The 14,812-nt window shown below is 36.7% G+C and overlaps 2 protein-coding genes across 2 annotated transcripts; both read right to left on the reverse strand.

The window, feature by feature from the left end:
- Window positions 1–560: 560 nt before the first annotated feature.
- On the reverse strand, window positions 561–2,259 carry LOC123873015. The gene is made up of 2 exons (XM_045917659.1): window positions 1,691–2,259; window positions 561–1,510 (listed from the first exon to the last, which is right to left on the reverse strand). Exons 1-2 carry the CDS (start codon window positions 2,203–2,205, stop codon window positions 724–726), a joined length of 1,302 nt encoding a protein of 433 aa, XP_045773615.1. The 5' UTR covers window positions 2,206–2,259; the 3' UTR covers window positions 561–723.
- A 3,833-nt stretch (window positions 2,260–6,092) lies between these two features.
- On the reverse strand, window positions 6,093–7,645 carry LOC123873014. The gene has a single exon (XM_045917657.1). The coding sequence runs from the start codon at window positions 7,414–7,416 to the stop codon at window positions 6,103–6,105; it is 1,314 nt and encodes a 437-aa protein (XP_045773613.1). The 5' UTR covers window positions 7,417–7,645; the 3' UTR covers window positions 6,093–6,102.
- Window positions 7,646–14,812: the final 7,167 nt, after the last annotated feature.

Below are 14,812 nucleotides of genomic sequence, written 5' to 3' on the forward strand. Positions count from 1 at the left end.
TTAGATAATTGTGTGGTTATTGAAATAAAACTATTGCAAATGACCCAGTTACCTTGCTCGCTAATTTATAACGATTATTTTTAGTAGATCAGCTTATCAATTTTAAAAACCTTTATTTTTTAGGGTTTGTCATTCATATTATCAAATCAACAAAACGCTAATAAAAACCTAACAAAAGAAAAAACATAGCATATTACAAACGAAGTAGAGAGCAGATTACGGTTTTTGCGAGATTGGATTGGAATACGAAATGCACTTTAGCTACGAATGTGTTATCATGACATCAGTTTATACCTAGCACTCATTGTGTGTTTTCAATTTTGAAAGAAGTAAAGTTGAACAAGTTTTTGAAGATTGTTATTGCCTTATAAATGTTATGAAATTGTAATAAGTTCATATTTTGTGTTTACGCGCACCACGCAAAAGTGAATCGGTTAAAATCACAGGTTAAAATGAACCATTCGCTGTCATTTAAGTCCACGAGTACGAAAGCATATAAATTCAAAAGTGTTGCCTACATTCGGACGAAGTAACGGGCATCAGCTAGTACCTACTTTTGCTTTTCTTACGGGAGCCACTAGATTACCCTGGGATTTTCACCAGGTACATATATATGTAAGGGAGAAATTAAAGACGTAATGCCGATTTAGAGGCTACTTTAATACTAATCTTATATGCGACGCACCGTCGCCACCGTTACAAAAATGCTTACGTTAAACAAATCTAATCGAGAACGGATGGCCGAGCCATAACTCCTCCATCCCTAAGAGGAAAATTATCGGAGGGATCGTTTTTAGAGTCATTCCGATGATTTTTCTTAAATAATGAACATTTTGGCGATTTCAGCCAGACATAACATAAGAACACAAAAATACTTAAAACTACAAAACCTGATGTCAGGTATCCTAAAATTACACTGAATTTACTGTCCTTTTGATCGTTTAAAACACTTTCAACAACAGCACTATGTTTTAATGAAAAGGCCATGTATTTCACTTCATCTAAACTAATTTCTTCCATATTAACTACACTTGCACCGGATAGAGTCGCGTTTGCTTTTAACTGAGGGAGTGTAATAATTGGAATTCTCTTGATATTATCTGATTCTACAATAGTGCGATGGTGGAGGCGAATTCCATAAATTTCTAGCTCACACGGTTCGTCGATTGTGATCAGGTAAGTGCCAAATACAAGTTGTTTGCTGACCTCATGGCCGCATCGCTTCGTCAATATCGTCCTCAGTCTACTATAGAGGAGCCAGCTATTTGGGTTGATTTGCTGAACCTTAATCTTTTCGATCTGGACCTGATGCTGCTTGCAGGAAATAAGGTCATCTTCGAATTTCATAAGCTGCTCTATACAGGTGAGTTCATAATACAGCGCTCGGTTGTCTGCAGTACACAGGAACTGATTGCCGGTAGAAAATGACTGGCATGGTTTTACAAGCGGTAAGTATTTGATTCCTTTCGCCAAAAGGTAAGGATATTTGGGAATGATAGCTAGGGTTTTATTTTCGGATTCGTGAAAAATGGGTAATGAATATACTTTAAAATAATTATATGTTGAGTTATCAGTTATTGGTATTTCCATTATAAATGTAATCTGATTATTTTTAATAAATGACTTTACACAAATGATTTCCTCAATTTTAAATAAATTGGTTTCCGTTGGTGGGTACACCAAGCTTTCAGAGTTGGAAATTACATTTAAATGATACAATAATTCTGTAGAGTTCACAATTGACTGATGCAAAATAGAGATTTTACTTAACGCTAATGCTGTTTCAATTTCACTCAGTCTAACAAAGATAGTACGAAAACTACTTGTAAATACACTAAATAATCCTGTAAGATAAGTTATGAAAATCCAATTGTTTTGTTTGGCAGCTAAATCTTGGAGTAATGTTTCAACCTTTGTTAAACGGTTATGAAAATGAACAGAGTTCACATTCATTGCTTCAGTTACATTAATAAAACTATCAAACATTTTAGAGACAATTGTCAATTTCTTTGATATAATAATTTGGTTGCGATTTAATTTAGAAGTAAGTTCGTCGTACTTAACTGCGTCATCATGATCCAGGTTACCAGTTATCACTTTTATAATTGAACCCAAAGGATTTATCAAACCTCTCTTAGAACGTTTCTGTGGAACTAATTGTCTATATTTTTCTATAGTTATGTCGCGGGTAAAGTCTGTATGCATTTTAATACTCGCTAGTTCTTGGGAATATGATGCGTTCCAATCGATGATACTGCACATCCGTTGGTAGGTTGTAAGTACGCTATTTAGATCGTTGGACATTTGTTCCAAATTTATAAGCTTAACTATAGTCCAATGGTCGGTTTGCATGTATGCTTGACCTTCCTTGACAGGGAAAATACCTGGGTTTTCTTCAAGATTTTGCAGATGAAGGGCCTGCGACTGCATCGCTACTAGCAGGACACAGCAGAACCTGCGGAGGACGTTTGATGTTTTTAATTGGGGTTTTGGTGACCCTTTCTCCTACTTTTATGGGTAAAATATTTCCCGTAGAACGTCCTAGGACTTTTGCTTTGATATATCTTGGTTTATCTTTACTTTTACGCTTATTAACATCCTTGGCAAAAACAACGTTTCCTTTAGAAAACTCGATATTAGCTTCACCACCTTTCTTTTCCCTAACCCTTTTCTTTATGGCTACCATTTTATCCGTTAGATATTTGTATAATACTCTAGTTCGTTTTGCATGATCTTTAACCATTTTTTGAAAATACTGTTTTTCTAATTCTATGCGGTATGGGCTACTTGTATCAGTGTGTCCAAAAACAACTTCAAATGGAGTAAGTTCAGTAACAGAGTGAATGGAATGATTGTATGCCATAACTGAATAGGTCATCACCGATGCCGCGTCGGTAAATCGCTTTTCATATTTGGCTAATCGGTATATTTCAATTATAGTAGAGTGGAAGCGCTCTATTAAGCCCATTGAATTAGGGTTGTTAGGCGTGCCAATGTGAAGTTCAATTTTGTGTAAGCTTAAAAATTCTTTCATCAATTCATTGTTAAATTCAGTACCGGAATCAGAGCTAATTTTTTTAGGTATGCCATAAAATGAGAAGTACTTCATCAAAGCACGGACCACCTCAGGGGTAGATTTGTTTTGAACTTCAATAGCCTGACCTAGTTTGCTGAATGCGTCAATCAGAGTCAAATAAGTCTTTCCCTCAATGCTAAAAAGATCAATGAATAATTCCTGAAACGGGGCATCTTGGGTTTGTGTTAGCTGTAAAATAGGTTTAATGGGCTTTCTATCATATTTCATTTTCCGACATGCTTCACAACTATTTATAACTGCCGTAACTGATTCTTGCATTCTTTCCCAGTAATAATTTCTACGAAGCCTAACTAAGGTCTCCTTAATGCCACGATGGCATGTTTTTCCCTCATGGTATTTATTTATTATAGCTCTCTGTTCTCCTTCATCTTCAACATATACTACTCGTTCTGTGCATTCATAAAAATTTACCAGGCCTTCTTCAAAAAGCTGTATTATTAAATTACTAAATAGCCTACGATGTGCCTGTTCTTCGAAATAGATGAAGTACTTTATTTTTGGTTTTATATGCTTTATCAAAAACTCCTTTACTAATTCAGGGTTGTCTGTTGGTAAGAAAACTTCTAAGACCTTCTGTTTATCACGTGAGAGATCGCTTACCTGCATTTCGTTTTTAAACCACGAAAAAACTAGAATTTGATTAGGTTTAGTATCTATGGCCTCATTCAAAATCGGTATCCCGGATGACTCTGGATTTATAGCTGAATGGATGGTATCTGTTTTACTAGATTCTGACCGCACCGGGTAATCATTTACATTTTTATCATTAAATTCTATAGAACTAGCGGTCGCTGTTCGACTCAAATCTGATATAGTTACTGTCGATGAATCACTGTGACTTAATTTTTCATCTACGTTTACTATTAATGACGGATTTTCTTTGTCTGAATCTAATACATTAATTTTTATTCTGGATAGAGCATCAGCATTGCTATTTTGTTTACCATTTTTGTATATTAATTCAAAGTCAAAGTCTTGTAAGCGTAACCTCCAGCGGGTTAATTTGCTGCTGGGGTCTTTCAATGATTGGAGCCAAACTAGGGGACGATGATCAGTGTAGATGTAAAATTTGCGACCATACAAATACGGTCTAAAGTGCTTTACAGCCCAAACGATTGCAAGCAATTCCCTTTCGATCACGCTGTAACGCGATTCTGTGTCGCTTAGGGTACGGCTTGCATAAGCTATGGGTTTATCACTTCCAGGTTGTCCTTGTGACAGTACTGCGCCTATAGCTACGTTCGACGCATCGGTTGTAAGTATAAAGGGTTTGTCATAGTCGGGGTATTGTAAAAGGGGGGCGTGCGTCAAAAGTTCCTTACATTGGTTAAATGCGTTGATGTATTCCTGATTTATTATAACTCGATTACGTTTCTTTAAGCAATTCGTTAATGGTTTGGTGATTTTAGCAAAATCTTTAATAAATCGTCGGTAGTACCCTACCAGTCCCAAGAAACTCTTAATCTCAGTCGTTGTTTTAGGTAGTGGATAATTTAGTACGGCATGAATTTTATCGTTATTAGGTTTGAGTCCCTCTTTTGTAATTGTATGTCCAAGGTAGAGAACTTCTTTTCTTAAAAATTCTGATTTGTCAAGTTGAATTTTCATGTTGCTTGCTCTGAGTCTATCAAAAACAGTCCGTAAGTTATATATCATGTCGTCAAGACTATTTCCGTAAATTATAATGTCATCTAAATATACCATGCAGTGTAGTCCTTGTAATCCACGCAAGACGTTATCCATCGTTCTCTGAAATGTGGCTGGGGCGGTTTTAAGCCCAAATGGCATTCTCAGAAATTCGAAATGCCCATTTTGTGTAGAGAAAGCTGTCTTTTGTCTGTCCTTCTCGTCAACTTCTATTTGGTGGTATCCACTAGCTAAGTCAAGCGTAGTGAAATAAGTACTCTTTCCCAACTTATCAAAAAGATCATTTATGTTAGGCAGGGGATATTTATCATCCAAGGTTATGTCGTTAAGTTTTCTATAGTCTATTACCATTCTGTATTTGACCTCTCCTGATGCATCCATCTTTTTGGGCACGAGGTGTACGGGTGCACACCACGGAGAATGGGATTCTTGAATTACGTTTTCATTCAGTAACTTATCGACTTGTCTATTAATTTCATTTTGAACAAATGGGGATTGTCGGTATGGTTTGACATAAATTGGGTCCTCATTCTTAGTCCTGATTTTATGTTTTATCAAGTTAGTAAAGGTTAACGGTATTTTGTCACAGTAAAATATATCCTTATACTCATGACATAATCTGTAAATTTTTTCTCGTTCTTCCTCATTGGTGTGATCAAGTCTAAGTTTGTTCAAATTTTCTGATAACAATTGGTCCACCTCCAATTCACTTATATCACTCACACAATTAACCTCACACTCTACATTTTCATACTTTACTACCTCAAATGGAGCTGTAATTTTAAGGGTCATATTTTTATCAAGTGTGTTTTGAATAACTGTTTTTGCATAACCATTCACACATCTTACTAACGCGGTTGGCATTCTTACACCCTTACAAAATTCAGTAAAATTAAGAATAGCATCACCCGAATATTGATTCGTTGGTAATGATACTTTACATTCAGAGCGCGCTGGTAAATCGAGAATGTACTCGGTATCGTTATATACAATAGGAATTGTCACTGTTTTAGTCTTTAATTCTTTATGTTTCAAATCAATTACCGCTTCTAGCTGCGTTAAGAGATCATTGCCTATCAAACCATCGTACTTTGGGTCTACACTGTACACGTAGAATTTTTGAGATTTGTTGCAATTAAATGTTGGCATTAAGGGAATCTGAATTACTTCGTTATGTGAACTGGATGCATGTGTACTTGTCACAGTGAATGGTTCATGGTAAGTATATGCATAGAAATATGAGTTCGCGATACTGGGGCTCACAAAGGATCTTGTACTTCCCGTATCTATCATGAATTTACCATTAATTTCAGGGATATATATGTAGGGTAACTTTAGTTTCGTGTCACAATTTATCTCTATCCTTTCTCTATTTCCTTCGAGGCTGCTATGCAAAAATTTTCTTCATTATTTTCTTCAAGGTCAGTGGGCTTGCTGTTGGAAACTGGTTCGTCTGTCTGTTCGTTCGCATATTCACATTCTATATTATAGTCCGGGTAACACATTAACTGTGGGTCATAAACATTATCTTGATCGTCATAGTCATAACCATAATAATCGTCATAAGGTAAGTTGTCTTCCTCGTTAGTCATAGTTAATTCGTTTAACTTAAAACCTTGTTGCATTTTAGGCTGTGATGTCCTCATGGATACGTCGTTAGTTGGTTGTTGGGGTTGTGGTGGTTTATACCCAAATTGCTGCGGGGGTTTGTACCCAAATTGTTGTGGGGGTCGGTACCCAAACTGTTGTGGAGGCCTGTACCCGAATTGTTGTGGAGGCCTGTACCCGAATTGTTGTGGAGGCCTGTACCCAAATTGTTGTTGAGGCCTATACCCAAATTGTTGTGGGGACATGTACCCAAGTTTATGTGGGGGCCTAATCCCAAATTGTTGTGGCTGAAAACCTAATTGGGGTCTATAACCCATGACTGGTTTTGGTGGCTGACCTTGACCTTGCATTTGAGGCATCTTCATTTGAGTGTTATTAAAATTGAATTTGGAATGAGATGGTAGTTGGGGTTTGTAACCAAACGGTTGGGCGATCGCTGGCCTTGAACCCGAACTCGTAAATTGGTTATTACCATGCATACGATTACGCGTCTTGTACTGTTCCGTGAAGTTCACTTCCTCGAGCACCATACTCAAGGCCGTTTCTAAGGAAGTGGGTGCCTTTAGTCTAATAACTCGAACCATATGTTCGGGAAGATTATACAGAAACACGTTAAGAGCTGTGTTATTATATATAATTGCCTTGGAACGTTTCATCTCCAAGTCGTCGCATGCATTTACTTTGGACATCAATAACGAACGCACAGTTTGGATTCTATTACAAAAGTCGAGGAAACTTTCACCCGGATAAATTTTTAATGACTCTAACTCAACACTTATGCAAGCTTCGCTACGCGGGTCTCCAAAATGCTGTATTAACAAATCTTTTAATGCGGACCACGTAACAATGTCCTCCCGTTCGGAGAGAAGCGCAGCTGCATCATCTTTCAAGCGACTCGTTATAACATTAAAAACGTAAAGATTTTGTTCATCACTCCCCTTAAACCGATCAATCACATATTGACATTTTCGCAAATAAAGATTTAATTGTCTTTTATCACCACCAAACAAAGGGATTAATTGCACAATTTCTTTAGGTACCGATGAGACTGCCGCTGTTTCCATGATGATAGAGTAATGAAATGTTCAGAGGATGCAACTGGCTTTCGTATAAACACTTTTACTTACAAGTATAATCACACATTTAACACAGTAGAACACACAATAAAAACACAATGTAAAAATAAAATAAAATTATAGCATTAGAAATTAAATTTGTATAAGTTATAAAATATAGAGTAAAAGTGTAGTGTACTACAATAAGATAAGTTTAAAACTTATGTATTTTTTTTCAAATAATAAAACTTAATGAATTAAGTGTATTCAATTCCTTTTAACTTACAATTATATATTTTCAACAATTTTTAAAAAAAATTATTTCATTTAAATGAAGTCTCTATGTACGTAAGTGCTCTGTGCACATTCATATTCTTAGAATAGAGATAAGACCGCATAAGTCCATCCGGTGATATCAGGCGTTACAATACAATGTTATAGTGAGCAAGGTTTGATCTCTACAATAACAACTACTTATAATAATTATTAATATGAAAAGTACGGGAAATTGGAACAAGGATTGGCGAAAAGTTTCACTCACCCCCTCACCGCTACTCCCATTGCTTTTCCTTGGCTTGACCGACGCAAAAGAATTTTAAATTTTGAGGTTCGTTTTGGATTTTCCTAAACCACGTAAACTACGGATTTTTTTCCGGAAAATCCTCACCAGGCTGCGCCACTTTTGCTTTTCTTACGGGAGCCACTAGATTACCCTGGGATTTTCACCAGGTACATATATATGTAAGGGAGAAATTAAAGACGTAATGCCGATTTAGAGGCTACTTTAATACTAATCTTATATGCGACGCACCGTCGCCACCGTTACAAAAATGCTTACGTTAAACAAATCTAATCGAGAACGGATGGCCGAGCCATAACTACCTACTTATTTGATAAAGTATCATGCGTGTTTTTAACCCCCGACCCAAAAAGAGGGTTGTTATAAGTTTGATGTGTGTATCTGTGTATCTGTCTGTGGCATCGTAGCTCCTAAACTAATGAACCGATTTTAATTTAGTTTTTTTTTTATTGAAAGGTGGCTTGATCGAGAGTGTTCTTAGCTATAATCCAAGCAAATCGGTTCGGCCGTTTGAAAGTTATCAGCTCTTTTCTAGTTACTGTAACTTTCACTTGTCGGGGGTGTTATTTTTATTTTACACTTCTATAAGAATGTGCTAGCGTATCTTCATGCGTCACAATCACTGAAATGGGCATGCACATAGTGCGCTGGAAGAGATATGCTTACAAAATGATTGTTATTTTTTGTGCCAATTCGTAGCGTCCACCGATTGCATCGGGAGTTAAAATTGGCACTTCAAATGGTTTTCGTATTGACGATATAATAACCGATGTCTCATAATTAGTTTCGAGTATACACACACAGTCCTTGAGTGGAGACTGCGTATAAGCAAGCGTAGTGTGGGACGCCCTCCAGCACGATGGACTGACGATATAAAGCGGCTGCTGGGAAGTGGATGAGGAAGGCTGAGTACCGGCTGTGGCGCTCTTAAGAGAAGGCCTATGTCCAACAGTGGACGTCCACAGGCTGATGATGATAATGATGCACACACGACGCTCACTGCTGCTTGGCAACAGCAGATTGGCAATCACAGGTCCAGCAAACTTTTATTCGTAGAGATCAGTGATTTTCTTTTGTGAGAATAGAGCTCTACGAGGGCTTTACGTTGTCACGAATTGTCAGCTCGAATAAACACCCTATGAAACACCCAAATCGGCTCCGCAGCTGGCACTGACACTAGGGCGAGGTTTTTACGCCAGAGATTTGCATGAAGAAAATACTGGGGTATATAACGAATAAATAAATGAAATGTACCCCTTCCCTTACCCCTGTCTTCTGTACAAATACACTGGCTGCCTGAAAAAATAATGATTTACGAGTCGAGGAGTAGGTAGTGTAGGTTGCAGATTGTTTAAAGTGAAGAACCTAAATATTTTAATAATTAAGTCATCTTATAGTTCTGTAGGTTCGAACATACGGGTTACCTGGGAGAGATCACTCTAGTGATAAGGTCGCCCTTTGTATTTGTATAAGTGTATCATTTATTATTGTCTTTGCATTTTTGTACAATAAAGTTGTTTAAATAAATAAATAAGTATGTACCTATTGTATCCGTGTTTTTTTTTTTTTGAGTAATCTAGAAGTATAAAAATATGGCAGAGGTATTCTCAAATTGAAAATTTTCGAGACTAGTCGGGCTTACATCGATTAAATACGTGAATATAGTCGAAACAACCTTTACTTATAATGGAAATCACTCACGACAGTTTAAATCACATCACACTAATATTATAAAGGCGAAAGTTTGTATGTGTGTGTGTGTGTGTGTGTGTGTGTGTGTATGTTTGTTACTCCTTCACGCAAAAACCACTGGACGGATTTGGCTGAAATTTGGAATGGAGCTAGATAATATCCTGGATTAGCACATAGGCTACTTTTTATCTCGGAAAACCAAAGAGTTCCCACGGGATTTGAAAACCCTAAATCCACGCGGACGAAGTCGCGGGCGTCAGCTAGTATAAAATAAAAAAACGATTATTACAAACAGCGAAAACTTAGCAACTAAGTTAAAGATATGCTTAATCCATCCTTTTTGTCTACGTGTACGGGAACATATTGAAGATACAGAATAGATTGCGAGCTTGACGCGCCCGTGCGTTGTCAGCCTGAATAAACTTCCAAATCGATTCCGCAGCTGAAACTGACGTCCCAGGATACGAACACGCTCAGCTCTGAGATTTGCATTCAAGAATGTAGATTGGATTGAATAAATAAATGAAAAATCCCCTTTTTTACACGCTTTATACTGTAAGCTTCGCCTGTAGCTTTAGAACGATGTAAGGTTTATCAACTTTTTACATACTTTTTTATTACCAATTTGAAACACAACTAGTTTTTTTTATTATTTATAGACTAGCGCTTGGCTGCAATCAGACCTGCTGGCAAGTGATGATGCAGCCTAAGATGAAGCGCACTTGTCTATGCCTATTCACTCTTGATATGAAGGTACCCATAGACATACATAGCTTACGTAGATCACAATACAAAATTACGGTTGAGTTCACAATACACAATTGAGCTGGTATGAGGATGAAGTTGAGAGAAGGCGTCGTCCTCAACCGCTATCGAATTTGGACTTAATTGATTAGTCTGAAAAAGGGTGATGTTATATGATGATCTTCTTTATCTAAGAACACTTTTTTGACTTAATGTATAACTATACGAATATATACAAACACAGACATAAGTACCAGTATAGCAGACTATAATATTATGTGAGCCCTATGAATATGATATCTTGGACGGGGACTCCATAAAATCTATGGGACCGTATACTGTAAGAAGCCATGAAAGTATGTTTTCTTTCCGTGGGTGTTAATAATTATTTGGGTAAATATTATGCTTTTAGCGACGCCGCTGAATATCGATCAAGCAGCTGGCCGCAAGGCCGAGTAATTCGATACACATTGGAATGTGGACATAAATAAAATCACTTAGTGGCAGAGTGGTATCCCGGGGAGAAAATCTACGGCTCACGACAACTATTCTACTATCGCGTCGGTTTGTCTGATGTGGCAGGATCAACAACTTCTATGTAGTACTACCACTGACCTCTACTAATAGAAGTACGCTGGACCTGTCATTGCCGATCTGTTATTTAAGCAACTTGATTTTCGCCATTTAGGTACTGGTAACGTCATGTAAAAGTACTCGGAACTAAATGTTAGTGATGACACATCTGTCAACGTTGTATCAACCTGAATCCTGAATCATCATGAATGAGGAAAGCTGCATCAACATACCTGAGACTTCTTCATAATGTTCCCAAAAAGATGTGTACTTAAAGTCTGCCAATCCGCAATTCTGAGAAGAGACTCAGAGTGAGGTGGCTCAGTAGTGGGCTGGCGATGAGTTGATCACGATGATGATTTTAGACAAAAGTATAAAGTTAACAAGGCGGGAAGGGGATTCTGGCACCAGCAAGGTGAGTAGATTCAATAACAGTGATTATTGAGAATTTTTAAGCCTTCCCTTCTTATTCTTTTCCGTAAAAAAGCGACAGCAACATTTGCGAATGACATCTAACTCTGTCAGCGTTCGCCGTGCCAAAGTTTGTAGTTCATTATAAAATTTCTAGGCCAGCTGATGTTTTAAGACTGCAAAGTAAAAATTTGACTTCTACTGAGATACAATAATGAGTTACATAGCTAATTTATTTAGCTAAGGTATTGTCGTCTAGCAGTATAACTAATATTTTTATAATAATAACTACCTACTCGTATTAATGTCGATAATTTTTAGTTTTACATACCTAGTAGGTAATACAAGACATCAATTGTAATTCGTCCGACCATGAACTTGTAATTATACTGGAATGAGAAATCAAGTCCTATCCGATTTCACGAAAGTACCTAAATGTATCGAAAATAATAGGTAAAGGTGACTACTTTTTTAATGACGTCGCAGTATTTCTGATTTCGTGTGGAATGGTAGAGACAACTGGTTTATAGTGTTCAGCCATTATTCAACATCTACAACAACGTTTGGCACCGCGACAATATTGAATAAAGAATGAAGATAATTTATCAACAAAATGCTAGAATAGTCGGCAATAAAACCCGAAATACAAAGGCCCTGACGCTTTTACGGTCGATTTTCAATTGTGAAAATTCGTAGGAATAAAATAGGGCGTGAAATTGTACCGCGGATAGCTAGAATTTGTTTGCAAAAGCCGCTCTGTGAAATTTAGATGTGATACTTCCTTCCCTCTTATATGTAGTGGGGTACAATAGTGCTCTATTTATCTTGGTAAGCGACAGTTTGTGGCACTCCTTGAATTTGCTTTGCGGGAAAATAAACAAGTCCATGAGATAGTTAAATATTCATAAAAATAAAATTATTACGAATTGCGACAAATATTTTTTCCAAAATACATACTAGGAAGTTAAAAAAGGTGCCAAACTAAACGATTTACTAACTTACATATTATAAACAACAATAGTGTTCCTTATTAGGAAAACTGAACATAACACAAAATATTTCACACAGTTTCTGAATATTAAACATGACTACGAGTTAGCTAATTCATTAAAATAAAATTCCGTGTAAAATTGTACGACGAATACCTACACTTTTCATAAATAATACAAAGTAGAAAGTATAAAATACCAAATAAAATTTTATTATTGTCAAACTGGTTCCTCAAGCGGTTTATTAACTTACATTAAAAACAGTAGTTTCCCTATCTTATTAACAAAACTGCACATAACGTATAATGTTTCTCATAATTTGTGAATATTCGTAGAAATGGAAATAGAGTGTGAAACAGTTTCACAAATAGATTGAGTTTGTTTGCGAAAAGTGCTCAAAATTCAAATTCAATATCAATTTTCTGTTATAGTGGGTTCCAGTTATTTTCTATTGCGAGTCTAAAATGTAAGGCTTGGTTATTTTCACATTTTTACAACATTATGAACTTCGGATGCAAATGGTGAGGAAAGTGAGAATGTGTCTACGCATGGATGGATACCTATGTGCTTTTCCACGGCGCAGGAAGTGAAAGGTTAACTGACGAACCAATAGTGCGGCAGTACGGACACCCCCGACGTCGCACCTCATTTTCTACCGTTAAATTAATGCTTCCATGCTCAATATAAATAAATAAAAATAGAATAAATATTATAAATGAGAATGTGTGTATGTATGTCTGTCTATCAAGCAGACTATCTTCCTATACAAACAGACAAACATATAGTTTTTCTGTTTGTCAGTTGCTAGTTTTTCACAGCCCTTCTGTTCACCCGAGTTTAACGTGTACAAAATTAGCTTGCATTCCGCGGATGCACATAGGCAACTTTTTCTCTCTGAAAATTGAAGATTTCCTACATACGGGCTTCTTAAGAAAAAAAATCCACGCTAGCGAAGTCGAGGGCATAAACTAGTAGTAATTCAAAATCACAATTATTTTTCCTAACATCATTTGTAAAATGTGAAAGTTTGGACGTTTGCATGTTTGTTGCCTTTAACACCACAATGACTGAATTCATTCGGCTGAAATTTTGGCATAGGGTTTCCCCTTGGCTTCTTTTTATTTTATACCCTGAATTAACACTTAGGTCACTTTTTATTCTGAAACCTGATTCCTAAGTAGGATCCACGCGGACAAAGTCGCGGGCATCATCTAGTCTGTCATAATTTTTTCAGTTGCCGCCGTCTACATAATCGTTTCAGTAAACAATTTCGTTCTTGTATTTATCCAACCTACAAAGAAAAGCAGTTATCCAAGCAAACAAAGCTGCGAGGATAAACCTGGAGCTAAGAAAAACCTCATTTTAATACAGCCTCAAGCATACAAATTATAGGAAACGCGTTACTACGAAATCCACTTAGAATCTTCAGAATACAGATGCACTTTGATAAATAGCCGTAGTTTCTTCCAAACAAAGTGGCTTAAATGTCTTTCCCACAGCGAACGCTTATTGAATAAATAAACAGGACATAGAGTGGGACAGGACCGCTTAGATGTGATGTCACTTAATAAGTCAATGCTTATTCGTATTTATTAACCCCCGACCCAAAAAGAGGGGTGTTATAAGTTTGACGTGTGTATCTGTGTGTCTGTCTGTGGCATCGTAGCTCTTAAATTAATGAACCGATTTTAATTTAGTTTTTTTGTATGAAAGGTGGCTTGATCGAGAGTGTCCTTAGTTATAATCCAAGAAAATCGGTTCAGCCGTTCGAAAGTGATCAGTTCTTTTCTAGTTACTGTAAGTTCACTTGTCGGGGGTGTTATAAATTTTTAATTTACACTTGTCTCAGTTTAAGATGCATTAATTAAGAAAAACCCTTTTTCCACGAGAAAAAAAGGAACCCGTATAGGATCACTTGTTGTCTGTCTGTCTGGCTAGTTTGTCAAGACCCATCAAGCCGGTCTAGGTAATCAAAACCTATATGGTATCTACTTCCCTTTGACCTAGAATCATGAAAGGCAGGTAGCAATGTCTTATAAAAAATATATGTATATTAATGAATAGAAAAATCCAAAAACTGTGAAATTGTGGTAACATCATAAAAAAAAAATACTTAATATTTTTTTGTAAATCCTTCGTGTGCGATTCCAACTCGCTCTTGACTGAATTTTATTGTATGATGGAAAAGCAAGAAACCCTTAAATACAATTTTGTCTGTCCGTCCATCCGTGTTACAGGCGGAGGCGGCAGTGCTACAATGGATGTGAGTTGTAACATATAGGTACGAGTACCCATGGGGTTGGTATGGTACAGCCTTTTTACCTTACATAATAACTATACTAGTAGTAACTATATACCTTGTAGTAAACAGGCGTGTATGATATTTAACTATTGCTAAAGTGCTGAATTGTACAAA

Source organism: Maniola jurtina, chromosome 16 (genome assembly GCF_905333055.1).
Source record: "Maniola jurtina chromosome 16, ilManJurt1.1, whole genome shotgun sequence".
In the NCBI taxonomy this organism is placed as follows: domain Eukaryota; kingdom Metazoa; phylum Arthropoda; class Insecta; order Lepidoptera; family Nymphalidae; genus Maniola; species Maniola jurtina.